Source organism: Sebastes umbrosus, chromosome 2, assembly GCF_015220745.1.
Source record: "Sebastes umbrosus isolate fSebUmb1 chromosome 2, fSebUmb1.pri, whole genome shotgun sequence".
In the NCBI taxonomy this organism is placed as follows: domain Eukaryota; kingdom Metazoa; phylum Chordata; class Actinopteri; order Perciformes; family Sebastidae; genus Sebastes; species Sebastes umbrosus.
The window spans coordinates 14739919-14766165 of NC_051270.1; the positions used below are offsets into that span (position 1 = coordinate 14739919).

At 40.9% G+C, this 26247-nt stretch overlaps 1 protein-coding gene across 4 annotated transcripts in view; it reads right to left on the minus strand.

The window, feature by feature from the left end:
* tln2a (talin 2a) overlaps window positions 1-26247 on the minus strand; it is a 111583-nt gene that overhangs the window by 32083 nt on the left and 53253 nt on the right. For 3 of the 4 annotated variants that reach the window (XM_037789235.1, XM_037789226.1, XM_037789206.1), the window contains exons 1-20: window positions 24577-24712; window positions 23497-23594; window positions 22476-22605; window positions 21949-22101; window positions 20766-20908; window positions 20354-20481; window positions 20002-20065; window positions 19786-19890; window positions 15199-15354; window positions 14225-14326; window positions 13604-13680; window positions 11159-11339; window positions 10828-10941; window positions 10541-10649; window positions 9285-9493; window positions 7574-7672; window positions 6809-6976; window positions 5797-5931; window positions 5275-5434; window positions 2624-2790 (exon numbers count right to left, since the gene is read on the minus strand). In XM_037789235.1, the coding sequence (XP_037645163.1) occupies window positions 2624-2790; window positions 5275-5434; window positions 5797-5931; window positions 6809-6976; window positions 7574-7672; window positions 9285-9493; window positions 10541-10649; window positions 10828-10941; window positions 11159-11339; window positions 13604-13680; window positions 14225-14326; window positions 15199-15354; window positions 19786-19890; window positions 20002-20065; window positions 20354-20481; window positions 20766-20908; window positions 21949-22101; window positions 22476-22605; window positions 23497-23594; window positions 24577-24712 (2634 nt within the window). Of the gene's footprint in view, window positions 1-2623; window positions 2791-5274; window positions 5435-5796; window positions 5932-6808; window positions 6977-7573; window positions 7673-9284; window positions 9494-10540; window positions 10650-10827; window positions 10942-11158; window positions 11340-13603; window positions 13681-14224; window positions 14327-15198; window positions 15355-19785; window positions 19891-20001; window positions 20066-20353; window positions 20482-20765; window positions 20909-21948; window positions 22102-22475; window positions 22606-23496; window positions 23595-24576; window positions 24753-26247 lie in introns of those variants that run through there. The other variant, XM_037789217.1, reaches the window with a different exon arrangement.

The following is a 26247-nucleotide window of genomic DNA, read 5'->3' on the forward strand; positions in this document are numbered from 1 at the left end:
CCCCACAGATGCTACTGGCAGAAGTCACCACAGACATCACTATGGACCAGGCACACAAGTGTGCAAACAGAAAAAAAAAGTTTTTTGCTGTTAATTTCTAGTAATTTCATGGGTGGAAAATGTTTCGGCACTTGACTTTGCATTAATCACAGTAAATTGAAGTTAGTGACCAGCTTCAAATCAGTGTTTGCAGCTGTCATCTGCCTCTTGGCAACTGCTGACACTGTTTAAATGTAACAGTCAATTTGCATAATTATTAAAAAGTGCTAATTTCCAGAGAAAGTGACAAGATATGACATGCATGAATGCGTAATGAGGGACTAGCCTTCAGAAAACAAGGTCTATTTTACAGCGATACAATACATTTACAGCAAGTGTCTCGCTGAAACAAATCATTGGCTTAAAAAAAAACACGAGCATAAACTCAGTCAGCTGTAAAACGTACAGTCCAGAAACTAAACTGCACGAGCTCAATCAATCGGTTACCAAGGCAACGGCTGGCTGAAGTGTCGGCCTCCATTGACACAGATAAATGTACATCTGCGACAGTGATAAGTCTGGCATCAAACTCGACCATCAAACCAGCTGGAGGGCGTCATTTAATTTCCATGGTGGAAGTGGAGAGTTATTAATATCAGTGTGTGATTCTGCAGACAGATAATGAGGCCGATGAAGAAGAGATGGCAGATAAATAGTTTGGAAAGAGGAAGACGGGATGAGTGGCAAAACTAAGCTTCGCCTTCAGCAGAGTGGGGAGAAAGAGTTTGAGCTCTTAATCGTGTTACGCTGGAAACTTGAGATGTGAGAAGATCTGGAGGGGAAATTTAAACGCTGGATGGATTCTGATATTTCAACCTTATAGTTTTGTATTTATTTGGTTATTCATTTTGCACTCAGATGACTTTACAGGCTAATTCCTGGCCATTGCAGTTTACAACTGCACTTCCAAAAACATTGCTATTAAACCAAAGGATTAAACAAGGCCAAGGATTTAGTTCCAATTAACTAAAACTGCTCACTGCCATGTTAACACAGGATATTCAATATGATGAACAGTGCCAGCAAAGAAGTAGCTCAACAACTTACAGTTTTACAACTATGTTCAATTATATTTGAGATTAAAGAGAGAATAAATTGTGGCTTAAAGAGCTCCAAGAAGCCTTCACTATCAAGCAAAGTATTGCAGCAACTCTAATAGTGAGTCTATGACAATTATAGAAACGAAAACCAAAGGGCAGACCCAGGTTAGGAGCATTGCATGTGTTGACCCATTCATGCTAAAAGCAAGCATGTCTTCTGTGGTCTGAGAGGGATATCTAAGACACATCCTGCAGCTGCTACATAGATAACAATAATCAAAGCAGACAAGGTGTTTTAACTGGGATGAGATCACATTTTTCTAATTCACAACTAAGATCTCTAAATTCAGACAAATCTAATTAGAAAGGAAACAATCTGTGAACCCATAAAACCGCTCACTAACTCACTAATGTCTGTGGACCGACATGACCATGTTTGCAGATGTTGACTTTACCATCTAAAACCATTGGAAAACTAGATTGGAAACTACATTGATTTTTCACTAACACACCTTTGGTTTTGGGTGTTTCTAAATTAAAGATCTGTCCATGTCCCATACATTTATTGATGAAAGTTTTAAAGGTCATATTTCATGTAAGGGATACTGTAGGGCGATGAGAGACCCAGACGCACATCGCCCTGTCGAGGATTCTTTCACAACAATGACCCGCTAGCTGTACATTATCCCGCATATTACACGGCTACTTACTTAAGAAATCAATATTTTGACACAAAAACAGTCCGCCAGAGTCTGACATCAGAGCTGCGCCCATAGCAACGGTCTGTTATACATAGCAACGGTCTGTTATACAGAAATTACAGACCACAGAACTTAGTGATTGACCAATCAGAATCGAGTATCCAACACAGCCGTGTAATAAAAATGAAATAACATCTTACCAGCAAAACAAAGCAGAATCGCTTTCCAAACTGTCATTCTTGGTCTTTTTCTATCTTGCACACAAACACACACAAACACACACACACACACACACACACACCTCTTGGGGCCTCTGGCCCGGCTTCTTTACCCTCTGCTGTCATTGAAAAGGTCACCCTGTATATGAGAATAAAGCCCAGCCCTGCAGATTTTTATCTGGTCTTCAGAAATGCCACAACTGTGATTAAAACCAAAGCTTTTGCCAAAAAGATCCACCCAAAAGATTTCTTTATGTGAACAGTTTTGGTGAATTATGCTACATGGACTAAAGCTTGTTTTACAGAAGCTCCTCAGTTCAACTTTTTGTTGACAAAAGTTGAGATATTGATGCAAAACTACAAGAAAACTAGGGACCATGTTGCGAGGGGATCACACCAGCAGTGACGCCAAATTGGGCCAATAACCCCTTCCCCACTTGATCGAACCACGCCCATCTTTGAACTCAACATTCATTTTGATCTCAACTACGCATCTGTAAAGTGTGCACACACACACACACACACACACACAGACTCACAGGGTATAAACAACACCAGCGTCGCTGTTGCGGCTGGTAATAAACACAATAAATATAATATGCTTTGTGTCTCACACGCTGCTCACCTTTGCTGCCTCCACCATCCTTGCGGTGGCGTCAGCCAGCAATTTAGCAGCCGCCAACAACTTCTTAGAATTGTCGACGTCCACCTCGGCCTCGGCGTCAGACCTCATGGCATTCACCAGGTCTGAGGTGGCCTGAGCCAACACCCGGGCCTGACGGACCATCTCTCCTGAGATTAGAGAGGACAGAGGTAGTGTGGAGGCGAGAGGAAGGGGAGAGAGAAATGAGAAAAATTGGAGAGAAGTGGATAAATGGATAAGTCATTAATAACAGATTGAGCGTGTTAACATAGTAATGTTTTAATTTAACAGCGTAGCTCTGTCCTTTTGCTGAAAATCCTCCTGAGTTTATCATCATGAACAAAAAACATCTTTATTTCTTTGATAATCACTTGCAATAATAAACTACGTTTGATGACTGCTTTCTTGTGCACAGCCGGGGATAATGATGTAATGCTGGAAAATCTTAGAGGAGCAGATAAATATTTCAACAACTGCATTGATTTTTAATTTGACACCATTTAATTTTTTATCGGTAAGAGAATTGCAAAGCTTACTTGTTAAAATGACTGTTAGTAAGTTGACTCATATTGTGACTGTTTGAAGTCATAAACAATAGTGAGCTTTTAAACATAAAGTTTATCGTCAGCTTCATGAAAAAGCACCTGGTGATGCAAAAGAAACAAACATATTTCACTCAGCTCAACGCGGTTGAATTTCTTGCAGAGCGATACTGCTCTCGCTTATCAGACGTGCATAATATTTTAACACCTGTAGGTGACTTGTGAAGACACAATTAGACGCAACTGTTCCATCAGCGCTGGTGCTTTTGATTCCCTCTGACAAAAGACAAAAAAAAAAAAGACAAAAGGGATGAGAAAAGGATTGTTGTCTTTATTCTCTCTGTCAAAGCAGACCTGGCACACCGCACACTCTATTTGGCAATAATTCATGTGAATGCATCAGCTGATCTGCCAACAGAAGGATTCACTCTGTTCTTTTCTCCAGGTGTGACATAACCTGACATATTTGACACCGGATCAAAGGCGCCATTCGCCAACTACCTGCACGTATTCAGGTCTCAGCAGAGCAAACAGCAATTCTACTCGTCTATCAAGCCAATCAGTTCGGCTGAGCTGACCGCTGTGGATCTCTTTCTATCCATCTGTCTTTCTCTGCTGTCAGACTTGCTAACATCACTGTCAGCGTTTCTCTTTGGCTTCACCAGCGCTGACAGCAGTCCATTCAAACCCACCATCACGCCAGTCTCTCTGAGGAGAAGACGGGATGAAGCACGCACCGATACACAGTAAGACATCTACTCAGACAGTAGAAACTTTAGAGCTGTGGAAAGCAGGTTTGAAGCTGAGATTATATATATATATATATAGTTTATGTGCTTTTTCATTGCCTATTTAAAACAAGATATTTGGTGAAGAAAGGTCAAATTTAGCCTCATTTTAGATTGAATTTCAAAGCATTACAGCAGCCAAAATTGTGCCTAACTCATGTGGAAACTCTTTGATGGGTTGCATTGAGTAGCATGACAGGGGAGGCTGGTTTTGGGGTGAGTTTTAGGCAGATTCAGGTTTGTTTGTCAGGTCTGATAGGTTTTGGTCACAAAATGCACCTAACCGCCACCAGTATGACCAAATAAAATTCAAAATAAGACAGCTTGCATGATATTAAATACCGCAATGATCCAATACAGCACACTGCTTCCAAAGCATCAGCTCTCTTGCATTTTTTTCTTCTTAGTTTCTTGCCTTTTATTTTACCCAAATTATCAATAATTCTATTTTTTTTTTTCTTTCTCTTAATTTTTTTATTTGCAGGCGACAATTGTGTTATCAACAAGATTAAGAGTCTGCAGCCATGCTAGTGGATCTGTGGGCTGTACTTATGCACAGCAGCGCTTTGATCTAAACACTAACACCTGCATGCTAACATGCTCGAAATTACAACGCTAACATGCTTGTTTAGCAGATATAATGTTAACCATGTTCACCAATTTAGCTCAGCATATTAGCATGCTGAGTCATTGCTGGCATTTGCTAATTAGTAGTAAACACCGAGCTGTGGATGATGGGAATGTAATTTATTTTGTGGGTATTTGGTCATAAGCCAAAGTATTATTAGACAAATAAAAATGATGATCTGGTGGTGGCTCTAAAAGTTAAGGGATTGTTTATTGTTTATCGTGTGGGGGACATGATGACACAAATGACATATACATGTCTGTACAAAATGTCATGGCAGTTCATCTAATAGCTGTAGATATTTCAGTCTGGACAAAAGTGGTAGACTGACCGAACAAAGACCGACAATGCCATCCCTAGAGCCGTGTGGCTAGCATGGCTGATAAAAATTATAACCTCACTGAAAGCAGCTGGCCTTGGGTTGTACTTTCCTGCTAATGACAGCTTAAACCATGATTGCTTTTTAAATCAAAAACAATTTTTCAGTTAAAGAGCAATTAATTAACCTGTTCCTTAACCTAAGTGCCGTACATAATTACTTAATCACAAACAAAAGTGCATTAATTTCAACATAATTCAGCCTTTTTCTGTATTCTACAATATTAACCAAATTGAAAAAGTTCCCACAATGGCTGGATGTGGATGCATTCATCTCCGAGCCTCTTTTGGACTCACCTGCGTCTCCCATGGAGCTGAAGATATTCTCAGTGACGGTCATGATGGTGTCGGTGGCCTGGTCGTAGCGCCCGATAGGCTCTCCCCTTGAGGTGTACTGACGAACATGCTGCAGGAGATCTCCCAGAGACTGACTCACCACGCTGGCCGCTGCGCTCACCTTCAACACAGGAGATGCACATCATCAACGTTAGTGCTGTGTTTCTTAAGCTGCATTATTCCCTGCTTCTTATTCCATCAGGGAGAGGAGAAGCACACTGACCTCATTACCTTCATTGCTTCTTAAGCCCCTGGTGTTAGTACACAAACTGAATACCCTAAAGAAAATAAAAAAACTCCAGTGTGGTTTAAATGAAAAGAAAAAAGCTTGAGAATCAGTATTCTAGAAAAACAGTCATTTGTTGCTAATTAGTAATTTCTGGATCATACTTGTAATATACCTTGTTATCTTCGGAGACAAAACCAAAAATGATACATAGAACAGTTCAGTGCACCGTTGGTCTCTACATTAATCAAGCTGACCTGTTTGAGGAGCTCGCCATCTTCCGTGGCCGAGAGGCAGGCCTGGACGCAGCTTTCCACCGAGCGATCCACCAGCTTCCCGGCTTCGATTAACTGCTCCTGGCAAACCGGTGAACTGATGGTGGGACTCACCACCTACGACAACAAGGTGAAAAGTGTAAAAAGAAGTAATGGTGAAGCAGGAAGGATGTAAAGGAGACAAAGTGAAAAAAATATCTTCCCTTCCCCAAGTTATAAATATGTGAAAAATCAAACATTTCTCTCCAGTTTTAAGGTCTAATGGTAAAGAAAAGAAGAAAAAGGAACAATGCCCAAAGTAATCTCCATTTAACTTCCCTAATGTGAAACATAACCATATTTTAAATGGACTAAACCCACTGCTATAACAGTGTTTACATCATTACATTACATTTCACAGAGGAAACAGAAAAAGGAGAGGGGGGAAAAACGACTTGAGAGGGATTCAGCAGATGGTTTTCATCACATTGCCATGCAGAGAGGTGAGGGTTTGTTTAGTAAATGCAACTATTCTGATTGGGAGCCAGGAGGGCATTTAAACTAATTAGAGGCATGTGGGTTGTACAATTATGTACAATGCGGGCACAAGGTATTTAACGGTGCCTTAGTGCATCCTGATGTATTCACTCTCCAAAAATATATTTTTTCAGCAGCAGATAAATGAGGAGGTTATTTAAGTATTTGAATCTGTGTTTACCAAACCTCACTGCACGGTCTACTTATGAGAGAAGATGGAACAGCAAATGGGGAGTTATTGTCGCGCACTGAACCAAACCGATTTAACAACAGCTTCCCCAGTGACATCTTTACACCACTGCCAGTGTAATATTCAAATCCGAGACAGATCTGACATAGTAAATGGGAAAACATTATGCCTCCCGAGCATTTTGCATAATGTGCACTGAATTGACTTTGTGGGAATTGAGCTTATATCACACAAATACTGATATGATGCCAGCCATTTAGTGCAATGAGTCAACACATATTCTTGTACCTTGGCACACGCCACCAGCTGGGAGGTCGACAGGGCACACTGCGTGGCAGCAGCGATGACCCGGTTCTGGAGCACGGTGTCCTCAGCGACCTGGGCCACGTTCTTGGCCTTCAGCACCATCATGGCTGCAGCGTTGGCCACGGCTTTGGCCAGATTCATCAGGATGTCCTACAACAACGGGTGGCAAAGATGGAAAAAAAAACACACACACAAACTATCTCATCAGCAACATCATATAGCTGCACAGTCTGTCCTAAAACATTTTATCTCTTTCTCATACACAGATGACAAATACTGTGGCATTTAGATAGAAGGAAAGTAATTATTCATAAGAGCTCTGTTTTCATAGGAAATAGGACATCTAACTCTCATCTCATTTCATTTTTAACAGGAATAGCAACAGTGTTTGCGTATTGTACACATTTACATGTACAACTCATCATTATTGAATTACTGTAAAATACTGAAATAAACTCCAGTGTGTAGTGACAGGCAGGCTGTTTGATCTATGTATAACCTCTGCAAACATCGTATTACAATAACAATTATGATTCAGCCAAGTATGAGCTACATGAAAGAAAAACACAAGCTTGACAGCTAGAATAGCATTCAATTCAAATATAAAACCTCTAGCTAAAAATACAAATACATCCCCTCCATATTCCCCCTGGTTACAATGTGTTTTTGATTAACTGAGTTTTCTTTGCATACTACAGAGTGTGGTGGTGGTGATGATGATAAATGGACTGGGGGGTGTAGCGTTACCTGGAACCTCTCGTCTGTCTCGCTCTCTCCAATCTGGCGCAGGAGGTCTCCACTGGCCTGGCCGATGCTGCCTGCTGCTGTCAGCACAGTCTGTCTGGGCTGCACACACACAAACACACACACACAGAAAACCATCAGGACGTGAAACTGCATTTGGACGCCCGGTTGGAAACTGCATCATCTTGCACCTTGAGGTATGGCTTCTAAGTAGGTGTAATGTGTTTTACTGTGCTGTATGCTGCATCTAAAAGAACATCAGTGCCATTTGAGCATTGCATACTGCACATTGCTTAACGTGTTGTTAGCTATTTAAACACAAAGAAATATATCACATTGTAACACTAATGCTAAAACTAACAAAGCAGCCAAGCGTGGCCAACTGCATTGTTGCCGGCGAGTCGCCTTTGTGTTGTTCAAGTGTTGCTCAAGTGCTCGTTGGCGTAGTTACAGAGTGCTCCAGGGATGAGGAATTTTTGTAGGCCAACCCGGAAGTTAGCTTCGCCCTGGTTCCCTCGAAAAAAAGCCAATGGGATTTTGTCCATTGGGTTTTGGATTATTGCAGAAAAATAAGCTCTGTGGCAAACACACATATTGTTCAGCAAGATAATCTTCACAAATGGACACCACTTTTATGATTTTTGACATGTGAATGCAATCACTTCAAGTAAAAAGCTAACGTTAGGCTATAGACGAACTACACCACGGTCGCATGAGCGTGAGTATGCACAAGTCGAGTTGCCATGATGACGTTTAGTAGTCTCATTTAGCCACTCGTTAGCAACCACCTTTTTTAAGACACGTAAAAGTTTCAAAATTCATTTCATATCATAGAACAAAACGTTGAAATCTCTTCAGCTTGTGTTAACCACAGACCTTATTTCAGGCATCTAACTAAAAACCCATTCAAAAAAACAGTGACTTGATGCAGCCTCTTCCATCAGTGTATGAATGTGTGTGTGAATGCTGACATGTAGTGTAAAGCGCTGACTAGCTAAAGTCTAACTAGCCTTCAGGCTTCGAGTTATCTTTCCAACTACTTGCATTGCATAATGCGCTAGTGCATTAAGTTCATGGTTGTCTCAAAGCTAGATAGACCTATGCATTATGCAGATTACCAGCCAACAACTGTACAGTACATTAACTTCTGAATGATACTTCCACAACAAAACGACAACAAACTCTAAATAGACCTCAGTGAGAACATTACAGTGCTGCAACCGAAGTAGATGGAGAGTACATTAAGCAAGTTCTTTTTCCATAAAAGGCACAAAATGCCTGCCATAACATTCGGCCGTTATTAAGACCGACCAGGACAATTCAGTTAGCTGAAGCAGGCCAGCAGCAGACCATGTTAATATAATTGTCAATTTGGATATAAAAATTGTGTAGACAACAAAATACACACACAAAATCTGGCATTTCAAGTGACACAATGGTGAAAATTTTGCTTTCACATTTAACTGTCTATACTCCATCATTCCCCATTATGTCCTTCAGACTTTAGCTGCTTAAACATAAAAAACCAAGGAGTAAATCTGCCACCTTCAACATGTCACATATACAGCAGATAAACAGAGGGAGGCTTGTTTCAGAAGCAAAATAAAGAGAAGAGAAATATTGTAGTACTTATAGATACAATAGTAAAATGGACAGTACAAAAAAAGACAAGACATGGTATCATTATCTCAGGGTTTGGGGTTCCTTTGCTCACCTCTCCAGAAGCCGGCTCCACAGCGATCAGGAGGTCAGACACGGCCCCTGCTAGTGTCCTGGCAGCTCTCATCAGGTCATTACCTCCGCCAACATCGTCCTCCATCAGCGCAGCCAGCAGCTTCACACCCTTTGACATTTCTGTCAGGTTGGAGGAGATGGTGGTGATGGCGCAGCCCACGGCGGTGTAGTCTGTGTCAGTCGGATCGCCTGAGTACGGGGAGAGAGGACGGAATAATAAGGGCCATCAGATAAATGGAGTCCTTGAGAAGTGAATGAAACAAAGCTTAACCGAAATCAAACAGAGAAAAGTGTGACTGCTATCCAGTGAGTCTTCTTAAGATCCACCGTTCAACCAAGAAACAAAAATATCTGTATTTAACTGAGACTAGAGACTGCGTAAACACTTCAGTCCATTTTAGCAAGGGGAAATAAGCAGGACAAAAGACAGAAATTAGGGACAAATTGTTATCGCTCTGTCTGCACGGTGGTGCAGTGGTTAGCAATGTCGCCTCACAGCTAGAGGGTCGCAGGTTGGAATCCAGCTTGGTCTACCCGTGTTAGTGTGGGTTTTCTCCGGCTTCCTCCCACAGTCCACAGACATGCAGGTTAGGTTACAGTAACTGTTGACTCTAAATTGCCCGTAGGTGTGACTGTGAGCCTGTGATAGTCTGGCGACCTGTCCAGAGTGTACCCCGCCTTCGCCCAATGTCAGCTGGGATCGGCTCCAGCACCCCCGCGACCCCGAATGGGATAAGAGGTTACGAATAATGGATGGATGTTATCGCTCTAAAGCACAGATAAAATGAAAAAACAACCAATTTCAACTTGGAATGGTTCAGAATGGCACGGAGCCAACAGACACCTTCATCCGCCCATATTCACCAGACCACAGCAGGATATGGGGGGGAACTATTAGACTTTATACAGGATCTACAACGATGTCAATGAACACCAGACAGATGGAAAGGTTCTGCTTTAAAGTCACTAATTGGCCAGATCATTCTAAAATAGCACTCCTAAAATGTACTTGTAAAACTGCGGGCACGTTTTAACACTTTCGCTGGTTTTATTGAGCATTCCTAAAAAGGCTTACAATAAATCCCACAATGGCTATGCAACGACATATATATAATGCAGTCTTGCTCTGCTATCAAGACATAGACATTTCATTTCCAGCGAGTTTCCGTAAATTCAAGCCTGCTTGGTAGCAAACAAACGGAACACAATGTGCTGAGTCATGCAGGTGCCACTGACCGGCTGTGAGGTTGACAACGGAGGCTGTTCCTGCAGTGATGGCGTCGACCTGGGAGTGGATCTCATGCTTCGACTCATCCATCTTGTTCTGGATCCATACCTTGGATGCCTACGTACACACATCAAGAAACATTAAGTTTGCATGCATAAAATGCACCTAAACATGGCTGCCATTCTGCAGATAGCACTATCATTTATCACTATGATTTTGTTTTATGAGTGTTTCACTGAAATCATGCATTGAAAATGATATTTGTGGAGAGTATGAGTATGTGACTGTTCAGTACCATGTCCTGTCCCAGTGGCGGCAGGTTGTCCACCTCTCCGAGGTCAATCTGGGCCTTCTGCACTGCTTGCATACTGGTGTTGATAGTTCCCATCAGAGCCTGCTGTGCTGAACTCTAAGCATACAGGAAGACAAACAGGTTCACAGAATGCAGCCTAGAGGGATGTAGGAACCAGCCACTAAGAGGGAAACAAAGGATGATGGTACACCTGTCTACTAGTGGTGCCACCCAAAACAAACTCTTGTATGAGTGGTATACACCTTTAACATGACTTCACCAGTCAATGAATACTACACAAACATCATACTGAGAGCCATTTTGCTGTTCTTACAAGCGGCGGCATGTGTCCGCGGTGCATCTGACCCATCGTGATCTGCTGTTGGGCAGATGGCATGGTGCCCATGCTGAGCGACTCTGTGCCAATGGAGCCGGAGCGGATCACCCCCGGCAGCGCCACCGAGCCATGCTCCACCCGGCCCACACGATTAAACTGTTGCTGAAGGATGGTGGACCTGCAGGCACAAAAACAGGAAGTTAGTCCAGCATCTAGAAAGGTTAAGGGGATAACCACTTGTCTTTAAATCAACATGACACCCTAAATGTTTGATGTTTTTTTTCCTCTGCATCCTTAAGCTTGTCCAAAGCAGAGTGTAAAAATAGTCCGCTTAGAAAGTATTTAAATTTACTATACCTGCCTTTAGTTTCTCCTCTTTGTCTTTGTAGGGCAGTCGTGAAAGAATCATTAATTTTTTAGCGGAGTAACGTTTCGGTGAAAAAAGACCTGGTCCTCTTTAATGTCTATTCTCGGCTTAACATCACAGATCTTATTTCCACCAAAATAACAACAATTCCCTTTGCGCTGCCTCATTTGAATGACACACCCATCTGTTTGCACCTTTTCACCATGCATGCTAAACTAGGCACAGAAATACTTAACAGAAAGCGTATTTCAAGGTAAAAAAAATCATGTTGTATTCCGAACTCTAGTCTTATAAATAGTGCACCATAGTTTTTTCTTTAAATAAATAACCTGACTAATAAACTATAACCAGAACAAATACATCCAACATGCATACACAAACATGATACACAGATGCATACACGATGACACCATCAGCCAAACGGCTTTCTGATGGAGCAGAAGACAAATAACAAACTACAGCTGTATTGTAGTTATATATCAGAGACAAGCTGAAACAATGGCAAACCACATGCAGACAAGAACGTAAAAAAAAGTCATTTCAAAGAGGACAAAAGGAGAGCATGTTTCTAGTTCTTTACTATGTGTGTGAGTGTGTTCATGGGAGAGATTTAACACAAAGCAATATGGCTGTGTTCGTTTGTGACAGTGGGCCACTAACACAAAGCAGACCGACACTGCAACTTCTTCCCACTGTGTACTTCTGGAAGACAAAGCTTTGTTTTGTTTTTCCTCAGATAAGGCCCTCCAGAGTCTGGCTTGCTATGTGTTTGCAGTATTAAAGACTTTTGCCCTCGGCCCTGCGCACAAGCCCGGATAAAAAGAAAACGGAGGGGGAAAAAAATACAATAACAATTGCAGTAAATTCTCTCTCAGTTTAAGGCAGGAAAGCAATATCTATTGAGGTTAGACAGGAAAAAGGGGCTTCAGTTACGCCCTGAGAGTCCACTGTGGATAAATGAGGTAATACGCATCTAATCAGGAAGTGTTCAGATAGGGGCTTTTTACTTGTCCAGTACAGCAAAATTTCCTCACATAATGATTATCGCTCAGGATAAAGTCCAACTGAGTAGGTGTTCATGTGGTGAAATGAGGTCCGGGGAGATGGATGTGTGAGCTGTGGTGGAGGGCGGTGTTGAAAAGGAAATTGAAAAAGGACCCAATCTGATATTGTTTTGTGATAAAATAATATGCAATAACTGTGTGTGCTGCTATTGAGTTCATGGACAAAACATCATCATACCTCAGTTTATACTCGACTATAACAGGATGAACCACTGCAGGTATAATGTGAACTATTGTAACTGGCTAAGCCTGATGTGAGCGCTTTGTTGCTATGGCAACAATCTGTTAAAAGGCCAGTTAGCTAACTATTTCAACTGTTTATCCATTACCTTTTTGGATTCTGGTACAATATTCTTAAATTGTTTCAGAACATCTTTAATGGTTTTAATGACCATTGGATTTATGCTGTTACTTTTTCTGTTATTTTCTCCCACACTTGGTGTGTTGTCGCTGTTGCATCCGCCATTTTTTCCTCTTTTGTGTAGTGCCTAATTTCACCCATAATGCATTGCACAACAGGCTCTCTGTCAGTCTTACATTAGTGAAGTTATAACTAAGACAAAGACTAGATAGGTCTGTTTTAATGCAACTGGCCCCAGGTTTCAACACGACTAAAAGTCTACATCCATACTAGCAGCTCTCTGAGGCTGTACTTGGGCATAGTGTTGCTTTAAGCTACAGTAAATATACTAATGGTAGCATGCTAACATACTTACAGTACTGATGTTTAGCAGTTATAAGGTTACCATCTCAGTTTAACGTGTTAGCATGCCAACATTTGCTAGTTAGCACTAAATACAAAGTACACTTGAGGGTTGACATGAATGTATAGTTTTGCAGGTCTTGAACCAAAACCCTGGACAAAATGAGTTATTACAGTTAATATCTTTTCCTAACACAATTTGTCTGTACGATATTTCATGGCAATCCATCCACGGGAGCCATATGCTGCTTACATGGCTGAAGAAGTAAAAACTCTTTTATTAGTAATAAGTTAACTAATTTACATACTTTTTTGGAGATACGGATTCCTCAAGCATGGTTGACTCCTCATCGCCTTCCAATCCAAAGCGGTCCTTGCTTTGCTTCTGCAGCAGAGAGAAAAATACACCAAATTTCAAAAGGAGCTCGCAATGATTTAAAAAAAAGGCAACCCTGAGGCTATCTTAAATGTCAGATTTAGCGCAACATAAAAAAAACCCTGGGCCCAAATTCATCAAGCGATTCAGAGTAGGTAATTGGTCTCAGATTGACACATATTTAATTCTATTCTAGGCTTTGGATACACCAGATAAAGGTCATTTAAACTATTATTCAAGTCATGCTGCCCTTTGACAGGTGTGCAGAGATATCTTTTCAGGATTTTGAAGGCATTAGGCGAAGAAACTACATATTCGTCTCAACTTTCTTATCTGAGGAAAGAAAGAATGGAGACCCAAATGTGCACGCAGGGAAGAACTATATGAGTTCTTACAAGTGTACCTGTGCCACATGAGCACAGTTGTCTTGTATTGCTTTTTATTTAACTGCACCTGTACGACACAGTGGCCTGAGCATATCAAGCAACAACAGATCTGAGACTTTATTGATTCATTATGACTCATCTGTTTTCTCCGGAGATAAACGTCTCACCTTTTTGAGGATGATGTCGATGTAACCGGCAATAAGCTGAGAGATCTGTTCCCCTTCAGTGGTCTGCACCGAGTAATAGCTCTCCTGGTACTCCCCAAAGTCCTACACACACACAAACACACACAATCCAATCTCGAACATTCATTTTACACTGGGCTGTAAGGAAAGTAACCACTGCATTGCTTGTACTTGTACGCAGGCTGAGGATTTACTGGGAGGATTAATGTGAATAGTTGCAGATGAATACACATTGTGTTGGGTGACATACAACTGCAGCAACATACTGAGAGTCAGATTAACCCAAGAAGCAAGTTGGTGCAGATTTTATGTAAGAAAACGAGCAGAAAAAAAGGACTTTTTAGTAAAAGTCTGTACACCTATTATAAGCACACTTTATAAGTCAACGTTTGGCAGGGTAACCCAATCCAATTCACAACCAATTAAAATCGGACTCCTCCAACATGCGAACGACAAATCAAATCCATCAAAAAACACACAGTCTAAACCGCAAACCACTCTGCTGAATTAACAGCAAGACAGAGAGAGAGCGTGTTAATGTAATAGAGACAGTACATCTACCAGATCTGCAAGATTAAATCCAAGTTGCTCATTGACTCTGGGTGCTGACACAAAGGAGGGATATTGACAGGGAAGACAAAGGGGCCTGTTCAATGACTGAAGTGCGCGAGGGAATGAAAGGACAGGCAGACAGAGCACTACAGTGATTGTTTTATGGCCACTGCAGGGAACAGTTGGGTTTACTGTGAGCTTGTCCTCCTTATTTACTACCAGGGATGTATAAGCTCAGTGTGGGCAGAATGAATAAATGATAAGACGGCTGAAAGCACAAAGCCAGCAGTACCAGAACCTTGTGAATTCTTGTGAAAAAAAAGATTCAGAGTTTGTGCCTTTGTGATGAATCCTGGATCAGCGTCCAGTCAGATGTTGTGTGTTTTCTGTATGTGTTTTCTTACCAGGGTGAAGCTCTTGGGTGACGCTGCCCACCTCTTCACGGTGGTCAGTGGCCACTCTTGAACCACGTCTTTGGTCTTCTCCTCCACTCTCAACACAGACTCTTTGGTGATCCCGAGGAGTCGCGGCACCAGCTTGTTCTTACTCTTCATCTTTTCCTGCAAAAACATCCAACGTCATTTAATCCTTCCAAATTTGTTTTAAAAATCTTCAACAGTTTCGTAATTTTGCAACCATTGTAGGATGACTGACGACACATCATCTGGCGATGGCTGAGAATTTAAGAGACAAAAAGTGGTATTAAGTGCCAACACCGAACAGGCGTCAGCCTACTATCTTGAGTTTCAGTTAGAAATGTGAGAGTTTCTCTTGTAGAGTCAGGCAGCAGCTAGTTCATTTGACAATCTTATCAGTACTGGACTATGTTTTTTTTTTATTTTCAGTCACATGTTAAGGTCATAGTGGTCTGAGATTAGTAATGGATGAATTTAACAAAGCAGCATGGACACTGAGTTGCGTTTTCCTGTTAGTTGGAAGAGATCTGCACTCTTTTCTGTGTATGTTTATGAAGCCCTTTAAAGAAAACTTTATCTTTTATCACTTCTGCACTTAAGGAAATCAAACTGCTTCACAAGATCTCACGACTGGGTTTCTCTGAATTAAAGTGGCAGTAGGCAGAATGTTTTTGGCATCATTGGGCAAAACTTCCATAATAACCTTTCAGCATTTTGTAATTCAAGTGTTCTGAGAAATAACTAGACTTCTGGACTTCTAGACTTGCACAAAATATCTGGAACAAGCTCCCAGAAACCTGCAGGACCGCTCCAACTCTCACTTCTTTTAAAACAAAGCTTAAAACTTTCCTGTTTGCGGGTGCCTTTTATTCTGACACTGCACTATAACTTCTACTCTTTTGAGTTTTATGCAATTTTAGTTTCTATCCTAGCTTTTATTTTTAGCTTGTTTTTATTTTCTAATTTTTAATGTTTTAATGTTTTTATAACTGTTTTAATTATTTCTTAATGTTCTTTTGCATTTTGTCGCAATGTTCTTGAATGTTTCTGTAAAGCACTTTGAATTGCCCTGTTGTTGAAATGTGCTATACAAATAAAGCTGCCTTGCCTTGCCTTGCCTTCTGCACCTCCTCATGACTCGGTTTTCAGGCTTTAAAAAATCTAGCCCGTGATGGAAGACTTTGACCAATCACAGGTCATTTCAGAGAGAGAGAGAGAGAGAGAGAGAGAGAGAGAGAGAGAGAGAGAGCTCCTATTGGCTGTGCTCCGGTCATGTGACCGCTGCTTGGCGTTCCCTCAAGAGATCTCAACATGGCTGCCGGGTCACAAATTTTCTAATTTTACAGCTAAACAGTACACTACAAGATGATTCTGAAATCATTTGAGGCGAGAAATAGGCATTAACTAAACATAATGTTGATTCATATTTGATCAGCGCTGCCTAGTTTGACCGTTTGATCGGAGTTCGCGAGTGATTGACAGACAGCTCTCATAGACAGCAGATTGTCAGCAGATCCCAGGTCAGCTCTGACTGCTTGTTTTCCTCCAGTCTGTGAAATCTTGCAGATGCCGTTAGGAGCACCGGAGAACACAGAGGCACATGATTTTTTTCAGGTTACCTGTTTAATGTACTACTGTCAGGATATAGTGACCGTTTTATAAAAATAACTTTTTTTAATCTTATTTGCTCCAATCTCGCCTACTTCAGCTTTAACTCGGCAAAAAAGCAATTAAACATTTAACTCTATTTGGATGAAGTACACCTTATTTCTTTTTCCTCATTTTTATTTTTTTTATAGACATTTTAAGTTTACATAATCTTTTAATCCACACTTTGTATTTCATTATTTATTACCATTTTGTGGTCTGTTTTCATCCTTTTAACCCTCACTATCACTTATTACTTATCATAATCCTGCATACTTGCCAGCACATTCATACACATGTTACTTATAGCATTATGGGCGCCTCTGACCATGATGAGTGCTGCTACTGATATTAATACTACTACTGGTGCATTAGCCTGCCTGCATTAGTAGTACAACCATCATTACACACCAAAGTGCTACAAGTACTCTCAGTTTGACTGCTGGCGACCATGCACTGCTCCCTTACAGCCACTAGTTTCAATTGAAGCTTTGTGTGTTTTCAGTTTGTCTCATCTCATCTGTATTTATAACTGCAACAAATATTATCTCTGATTTTCATCGTCTAATGTATGGGGGGAGACAAAGTGTTCACTCTCATTGAACCACATTGTCTGAATAAAAGCAGAATGAATAAAACCAACAAGACACCAACCCCCATGACGCAAACAAACCACTTTAAATGTCAATTTTATCCCCTTCAGCGAACAATTCATTTTCATATTCCCCGGCCTGCCGAGGGTATTACTTGAATAAAAGGCATCTAGAGAAAAGGACAGATTAACAGTTCAAGCAACAGAATTTAAATTCATAGGCCTCGCAGCTCGAAAAGTCTAATTTTGCCGTCACACTGATCTGCCAAGATGGGCATTCATGTGTCTAACCAGTTAGAAAACACAAAACTTTTCCCAGTTAGTAATTAAAGCGTTATGTCTTAATCATGTCTTTATCTGCCTGTCAGAAACCCTCAGGCTCCCCCTGTATATACTAAGCCTCTAATGTCATACTCCAGTCGCTCTCTGAGCCTACAGAACAGCTGACTGCTTTTCCTTTCCCTTGCATGGACAGAGAAAGCGTTTCGTCGGCGAGCAGATGGACAGACCGTGATGGGCTGTGACGTGAGGGCAAAGAGGTGAGTTGTGTAAAAAGTCCTGGAGGGCCTGTAAACCCTCTGGGGCCTCCAGGGGTTATGGGTTAGGCACTATAGGCTGCATTTTTTCCAGGGTTATTTTTAAGATGTTTCCTCTCCACTGGATTACTCTCGAGGATGACGGAAACGACAACGGTGAGCAGATATGATGTCAAATTGATCAAGGGGAACACGGATCCAAGGCCAGGAGGTGGGACTTAGTTTAAGATTTGTGCGTTTTACGCTTAAAAGGAATAAAAGGTGAAGTAAAGTGTAGACTCGCAGGACTGTGGAATGTGTGAGCTACTGCAAATGACGATTTGATGAGGTGAGCTCCAACCTAATCGAGAGTTTGTGTTTTTTTTTTATACTTCATCTCTACCCTTATCCCCAGGTGCTGAAAGCTACTGATGAACAGCCAGGAACTGTCTGGCAGAGAGTCGGTAACAGCCCCACAAGTGACTTTTTTTCCAAGCAATTACCAGAAATGATCTCATTTTCTACGAGAGCTCAGCAATGAAGTCAGAACAGGCGGCAACTGGAAGGCAATTTATCGATGCAGACAGGGAAGTTTCCCCCAAAAAAAAATCAGCAAATTGCTCGTTTCGGCGGGCATCTCGCTGGCAGTTGGACTTATTTGGTAGAGTAAGTGTCCCAGGTTTGCCTGTGCCTTATGTCTCCCAGCCTCCCTCATTCACTCCACTTCCTCCCCACTCGCTCTGAAATAATCTTTAGTGGCACACTCCGCTGCACAGACAACATTTGGTTTCCTTCCAGCAGTGCGCGGAACTCCCCGCAGACGAGGTTCTGCCGGCGTTGTATTTGTAAGTGTGTGTGTTAGTGAATAAGTGAGACAGAGGAATGTGTGAAATGTATGAAGGACAATGTATGGCATGCATATACCTGGTTCCTTCCAATGATTTGGTCAGAATAGCTCCATAAAAAGGTTTGATTTGAGTGAGTTTCAATAAATGTCATGTTATCCAATAAAGATGGACGACATGACAGCTCCCCAAAAGTGAAGCCAAAACATCTGGATCGCCCCCTGGTGGCTGGCTGCAGTATATATATATCACATTGTGTGATTTGAGTAGGGCATTTTCACTCTTGGTTTGGGTGACATGAGGAGCTTTGAAAGTTCAGGTGGACACAGACACCTGCTGGGTACTGCCTACAGCCTCTTTATCCAGTCAACACCAAACCCAAAGAACAGATTTCACACTCGGGAGATAAAAGGCTCCGACTACATTTCAACCAATGCCAAAATCGGCTTCTCCTCTTTTAGAATAATCTAGAAAAAACAGGTGAAAAGAACTTCAAGCAAGATTTTAGATGATTTTTTCCAGTGAATAAAATTGCGCAGTGGCACTTCATTAAAAGAGTGTGTTTTTATGAAGTCATAGAAATAAATATACACCGATCAGCCATAACATTAAGACCAAATTAAGGCCAAATTGTGATGGCTAGACGACTTGGTCAGAGCATCTCCAAAACTGCAGCTCTTGTGGGATGTTCCCGGCCTGCAGCAATCAGGACCTACCAAAAGTGGTCCAAGGAAGGAAAACTGGTGAACCGGCAACAGGGTCAGACCCATGGGTTATTGATGCACATGTTGTCAGATCCAATAGAAGAGCTACTGTAGCTCAAATTGCTGAAAAAGTTAATGCTGGTTCCGATGGAAAGGTGTCAGAACACACAGTGCATCGCAGTTTGTTGCGTATGGGGCTGCGTAGCCGCAGACCGGTCAGGGTGCACATGCTGTCCTAATGTTATGGCTGATCGGTATGTGTTACAGCTTACCTTGACCAGGAAGAAGGAGACGCCGTATGTTCGCAGAGACCGTGCCAGTTTCACATATTTCACTTTATCTTCGATTTCTGTCATTTCTCCACAGTTTTTGTGATCCTGCAGGTTGGATTATTATACATGGATTCAGCATCTGAACAACTGATGTCAAATGTGTTGAAAGTAAAACAATCAATATGTGCTTTTTCTAAAAGAACAAAGTGACCACACCTGGAATATTTTCTTCTCAGATCCTCTCTGCTTGATGTATTCTTTGGGTAGAAACTCCTTCAGGCTAAAAGAAATGAAACGAATAAGCTGAATTTCATACAAAAAGTTCAAATTCATTTTTTCCGCTTCAGTCTTCAAACTCTAAAGAAGAATCAATCTCACAAACTCCCAAAGCTGGATTTATATTATGAATACAAATGTTTCTATCGGTGCTTTCATGAAAGGTTGAACTTATTTAGCTTTATTCAAATCAAATGAGTTTATATCTTATATTGAATATGGAGTAAAAGAGGGATATTTTCTTTAAAATGCCAAATTATTGAACAAATCTTCTTTTGGGATGGACGCTTACTCTAAGAATCCAGGTTTGTGTTTGTGCTCTACGTGAGGTCCAAACTGGATCTGGGCCTGAATGCCTGCGAACTCGCAGGCCTTGTCAAACGATACGGGGTGAGAACCGTTTAGGATGTCATCTCGAGCCTGAAAGACAAATAAAACCCTTCTTAAATTGGGTAAAGGTAAAAAAAAATCAAACTGAGGAAGCTTTATATTAAAGCTTCAAGTCAAGTATCTGTAATCAAGTAATCCTGATCAAGATTATTAAATATTTCTTTAATATGTATCCAACAGTCATCCTTCACTACACATTCTGGTAGCTATGTGTCACCATTAGGTGATGATGGAGATATGGATGGTGCTGTATATCGTCTGGTTCATGGCTACATTCTCCTCTGGTGGTAAACATGTTAGAGTGAGGGTCAGACCTGCACATAAAGCAGATTGAGCTGGACCGGGTCTCGGGAGTCCACGTTCTGGTCGGAGTAGAAGAACTTGCGTCTGAGCAGAAGGGTCTCGTTCTCGTCCACCCCCTGCTCTCTGAACGTCCTGCTGTGGTCCAGCCAGTTCACTGACAACACAAAATACAGCCACAGGAATCAGATTATAAAAAAATCTATATATGATGAATATCAGTTAAAGTTGTTTTTTTTACAATAATCCAAACTGTGTGGTTATAGAGAAAGGATTTAAAAGCAATGAGGGATAAAAGAAATCTTTTCTAATTTGGGTAGGGCTGTCATGATATCAGATTTTCCCTACACGATTATCGTGGCCAAAAGAATTCACGATAAGGATATTATTGCAATATCTATAAAAAATAATAATAATTCAAATTAGTCAAATTAGTTTTAACTTTGTTTATTGTGTGATTTGTTTCTTTTTTTGGCAAATGAATTACTCTCAAAATACGCATGTAGGGAGGTGGAGAAAGATTTTAAGAGTTTTAAGCATATTTTGATGATTATTGGGATAATATCATGGATCACAACTATTTTGGCCAGAATAATCGCAACATGAAATGTTCATATCGTCCCATGCCTACTAAGGGATGGCTTCCCTCTTTCTCTGTTTGCCCTGATGGCCAGTTCCATGAAAAGTCAAAGACACTCCAAAACTTTACACTGTGAGATGTGTAATGTTATGTGCGGACGTGTATGCTTTTCTAAATTTTGTCTAATGAGCGGAACAGTCACACTATGCTCCAGTGGCTCCAGTCAGCATCTACAGATGTCTGTAGGTTGACCAAAGGAAACATTTACTCTCAACCTTTGCTGTCAAAGATGCCATGTCATTTTAAAATAAATGAGTCTTTCAGTTCAGTTTAGGCTGAATTCAATGTGGGACTTTCTGGTGTAAATAAGCGTCTGGGCTGAGCAAATTGTAGAGTGCCTCCGGGGGTCAAGAGATCCAGATGTAGCTACAATGTGCTATTAAATGACCACCCTGCAATGAAAATAAAAATTTAAAGTGCAGGTCAATTTTGTTGAGAGGGAAAAACCAACAACCCATCAGAGCAGGCCAACTAGTGTCTCGCATAAACACTTTAGCGAAGTTAATGCCCACCATCAACTACACCATCGGGTCAAAATGTAATTCTACTGGACTCACAGTCGTCGTCTGTGTGTAGTTTGGCTTTCAGCTTCTCCATCTTTCTCTCGTCTCGCAGCAGCGTCCTGTCTTTCTTCAGCGTCCCCATCCCGTCCTCCTTCTTCTCCTCCACTATCTCCTGGATCAGAGAGTATTCCTCGTAGTTTGTAATGCCTGCAAGGGAAAAGGGAAGAAAGAGAAGGGGAAAATTATCCAAGATATCCCCCAGAGTCTGTTTGGATCCATGTTTAATTTAACAGGATTATTTTCTTAACGAGTATCTCTGTGTTTCATTTGCATGTGTTTGCAAAAGCTCTTGTACACAAACCAAAAACCTAATTTGAGTGATCAATCTGCATGCTTTGCACGAACAGGATTGGGAAAGCACTCATCAGATTCAAAGGATGTTTTAACACTCTGTGACACTGAACTTTAATGTATATTTCTTTAAAGACCTAATAAAGGGAAAGTAACAGTTAGAAAATGTGAAACCTTTACAACACAACTCTAAAGCATGGAGAAAAGGACTAGTAAAAGAAACAAGGTACCTATTCTACTGCATATAGTCACAAGCAGCTCTCCCACTGTTTTGGAGTCGTCCACCATGATGGTTTTAACTGCCCCGTCCAACATTTTGATTTTCTGGGGCCTCTGCTTCTTCTTGTATTCAAGGATGTCCTGCTCAAAGACAAACGGTAGAAAGAAGAGAACAAAAAAAAGAGTCAAAAAGGAGGAGAGAGGAATGCAGGAATAAAATGTAAGAGAGAAAGAGGCGGAGAGAGAGAGAGAGAGAGAGAGAGAGAGAGAGAGAGAGAGAGGGAGAGAGAGGGGGCTAAGAAAGTATCCGCTGAGAAAATGATCAAATGCATCCAGGTTGCGTGGAGAGAGGGGAGAATACAGGCCAGAAAACCGTATTTAACGGCTGCCTATCACAGCCCACTGCTCCCTTCCAATCACAACAATGAGGAGAGATTTGGTTCAGAATAATTGGTCACAGTCATGCCTTCCACCTGGGTCGCCTTTGGTGGATTTGAAGAAGAGAAACCATTAAGAGCTGCAGAACCAAACCCACAGATGTACTGAGAGGCAGCACTACACGACGAACCAGAGTCGCTCGGGCGTTTGGCAGCAGGGTTCAGAGATTGGCAGAGGATCTACAGCTGGCTGGAGCACTTCTTTACAGTTACTTTTAAAAGCTGCCTTTGATGTGCTCAATTTTTTCTTCATATCCAATTTCATCCTGAGCTTTTATTCTCTCATTCTGCTTCACTTCACTGTACTGCTGAGGCATAAACTATATCGTAAACTGTCTTTGTTCCCAGTTGATGGATTAATAAAGTATTTTTAAATTAATTAAACTGTTCATATTTTCTCCATCATAAGGCACTTTGTCAATGATCCATTCAAATAATGTGCTATATCTCGGTTAGTAGTTGGCCATTAGAACATCTGGAATCATGCATGGCTACTAAAACAACGGCGATATACAGGATCTGCATATAAATGCACATTTGTTTAGGATATGAAGAGTGTTTGTGTGTGTTGGGTTAAACAGGTTGATATATTTACCCCATTGCGGAGCATGTAGTAGTCCAGTGTCCTTCCAGACTCCAGCCAGATGCCTTTTCTAGGGTCTTCATCAGACAGAAACAGACCATAGTCTGAAGCTGGGGCAGAACAGCAGCATTTTAGATAGGGCTATACCAAAATGTCATTGTTTTTCCATATTCAAAAATGTTATGATGTCATCACCATAAAAATAATATAAAAATCTGCGAACAAAATCCTCAATTTGAATTAAGTGATTTATCCGATTAAATGAGCTAGTCTTTTTTTATTAAATCAACTTTCTTTAATGATTATAACATGTCAGTTCATCAACATGGCTCACTCAACATCTGAGACATCCCCCAAAACGTCCCGTCAAAAAGAGTAATGTGTCAAATTATGATGTTTTGCCTTCTCTTATCTAGTCTGTTAACATGGTGACGCAAATGGGAACACTGATGCCGTCAAGTGAAAGTGTAAAGTCGGACACTGCCACCTCCTTCTGATACGCAAGTAGTGAGAGATGGCAAGCTATGACTGATTGTGTGGTGTCTCCACTAAGTTAGGTTGACAATTTATGACTCTACGGTCATCTGAAAAGATAAAGATATCATGTAGTCTGATCCCAGCATAAGTTTATCAAACAATATTACATATTACACAAGACTGAATGGAAAAATGGGAATCTGAAGGTCATGACAAAGCTGTTTCACAAGGGCTGAACAAATGAAAAATTTTACTATTTTTTACTGTTTTACTGTTCTTAAATCTTTATTATAATGTTTTGTTGTTTTGTTTATTGAATTCCATGTTAATCCAATGTTATGTTTGCGTCCTATGTTAATCCCATGTTATGATTGTGAGTCCCCAAATATCCTCCAAACAGTGAAGTTGAAGTATTAATCTCCCTACATGTCCAAATTAATTGTTAAGTACTCAGTTATGTGAATAATAACACCTAACATATTGTTATTTTTTTGCGTTGAAAACCCTGAAAACTGACTAATCATAGTGCAAACACATCTCATCTGTCATCATTCCTTTGCTTCTCTGTTTCTATGACAGTTTGCAGCCCATCCAGTGTCCTCTTATCATTCTCACCCTGTCCCGTCTGAGCCTCGGGGACCCTCTCTCTGATTATCCTGCAGGCGTCATAGACAGCCGTGGAGGGCTCAAACTGCATCGTCTTCACAACATTGCACTGGCGGACGCATATTTTCAGCGACAGCACCACCATCTTGGCAGGCGGTGTGGGCAGGGGGGGGCTGCAGCTACACCTGTGAGAGGACAGAGAGGGGAAGGACAGACAAAGCAGCAGAGGTTAAGTTTATTGCGTGGCACGAGGCCAGGAGGTTCAAAACTTGAGCACAGTGATGAAACTCATTGACTGTGATGAATGAGCCAGATGTTGGAGAAGAAGAATGACTTTCCTGTTGTTATAGAGAGGGCGCATACACTTTACACTCTACACATTTCATCATTGTGATTTTCAAATTTGAATACTAAAAGTTGCATTAATCCACTGTGGCATCGCTGCTATGCTTGATAAAACAGGTAACATCTTTTTTTATTTTCCCCATTAGAAAAAGCACAAACTAAAGCCGTTTTTCTCCTCACACATCTGCGCTTTCTTGTAGTTAGGCATGCTGTTATCACGCACACACACAAGAAAAAAATCCTTTGGTTTGCACAGTTTCTCTTGCATAAACAATATAATTTTATGAATGCAAAGAAAGTGCTAATTTGTGCACAGCGAGGCCATTGTTATGCTTCATAAAACAAAAGAGCCGACTACAAATTTATCACTTTTTGAAAACCAGCCCATCTGGTCCCTGCTGGGGACAAAGAAAAGACTGAATATTTCTGAGTAAGAGACTTTAAAGGTCAAATAAAACAACAAAGCTACCCACAACTGGAGCTGGAGAGGCAACTCTCCACAATCTTTTTCACATGAGATGGGCGAAACAAACTTCTTCTTAAAACACTGCACTTCTGAAGTCTTTCTCAGGGACAAAAACATCAACTAAAATGGCTATAAATAGATATTTTTCTGTTAACAATGTATCAGAGGACAATGTGAAAACAATGCGACAATGTGAAAGGGGTTGCTTGCAGTTAGGGATGCACCAAGCTGACTTTTTCAGTCCCGATACTGATAGCAATACCTGGGCTTTGGGTACCAAAGATACCAGTGTTTAATTAAAAAGCTGTATGCCTCACTGTGTGGAAGTGACTGGGATCATTCTTTTATGTGTAAGGCAACATCAGGCTTGACTAAAACATTGTTTTCCTAACTTTGTAAAACAAAATGTAACAAATAAATACATAGTTATAAATTTACTGAATTGTTATTTATTATTAAAATAATAAATTGTACACCAGCAACTTTGAACAGGAATTACAATTCAAGTGTAAAACTTTTTAATGCACCAACAATTTGGTCCAAACTTCAACAGGAATTCAAATTCCAGTATATAATGTATATAGTATACATATAGAATTGAATTGAATAGATCAGCTTCTTTGCCATCGATACCTGATACAGATATTTGAGATAGTATTGGCCAAATATCCGATATCCCTAATCGTAGTGATGAAACTACAGAGCATTATCACCTGAATCTGCACTAAATGGCAGACATACACAGTTAGCGACTAGCTGGTGAACATAGTATTAGCATTTAGCAGCTAAAGAGACAAATACTTCCCTTATTAGTTGGTGGAGACCAAAAACAGAGCTAAAAAAAAATAGGTTTGCCTCGGTAGTCGGTG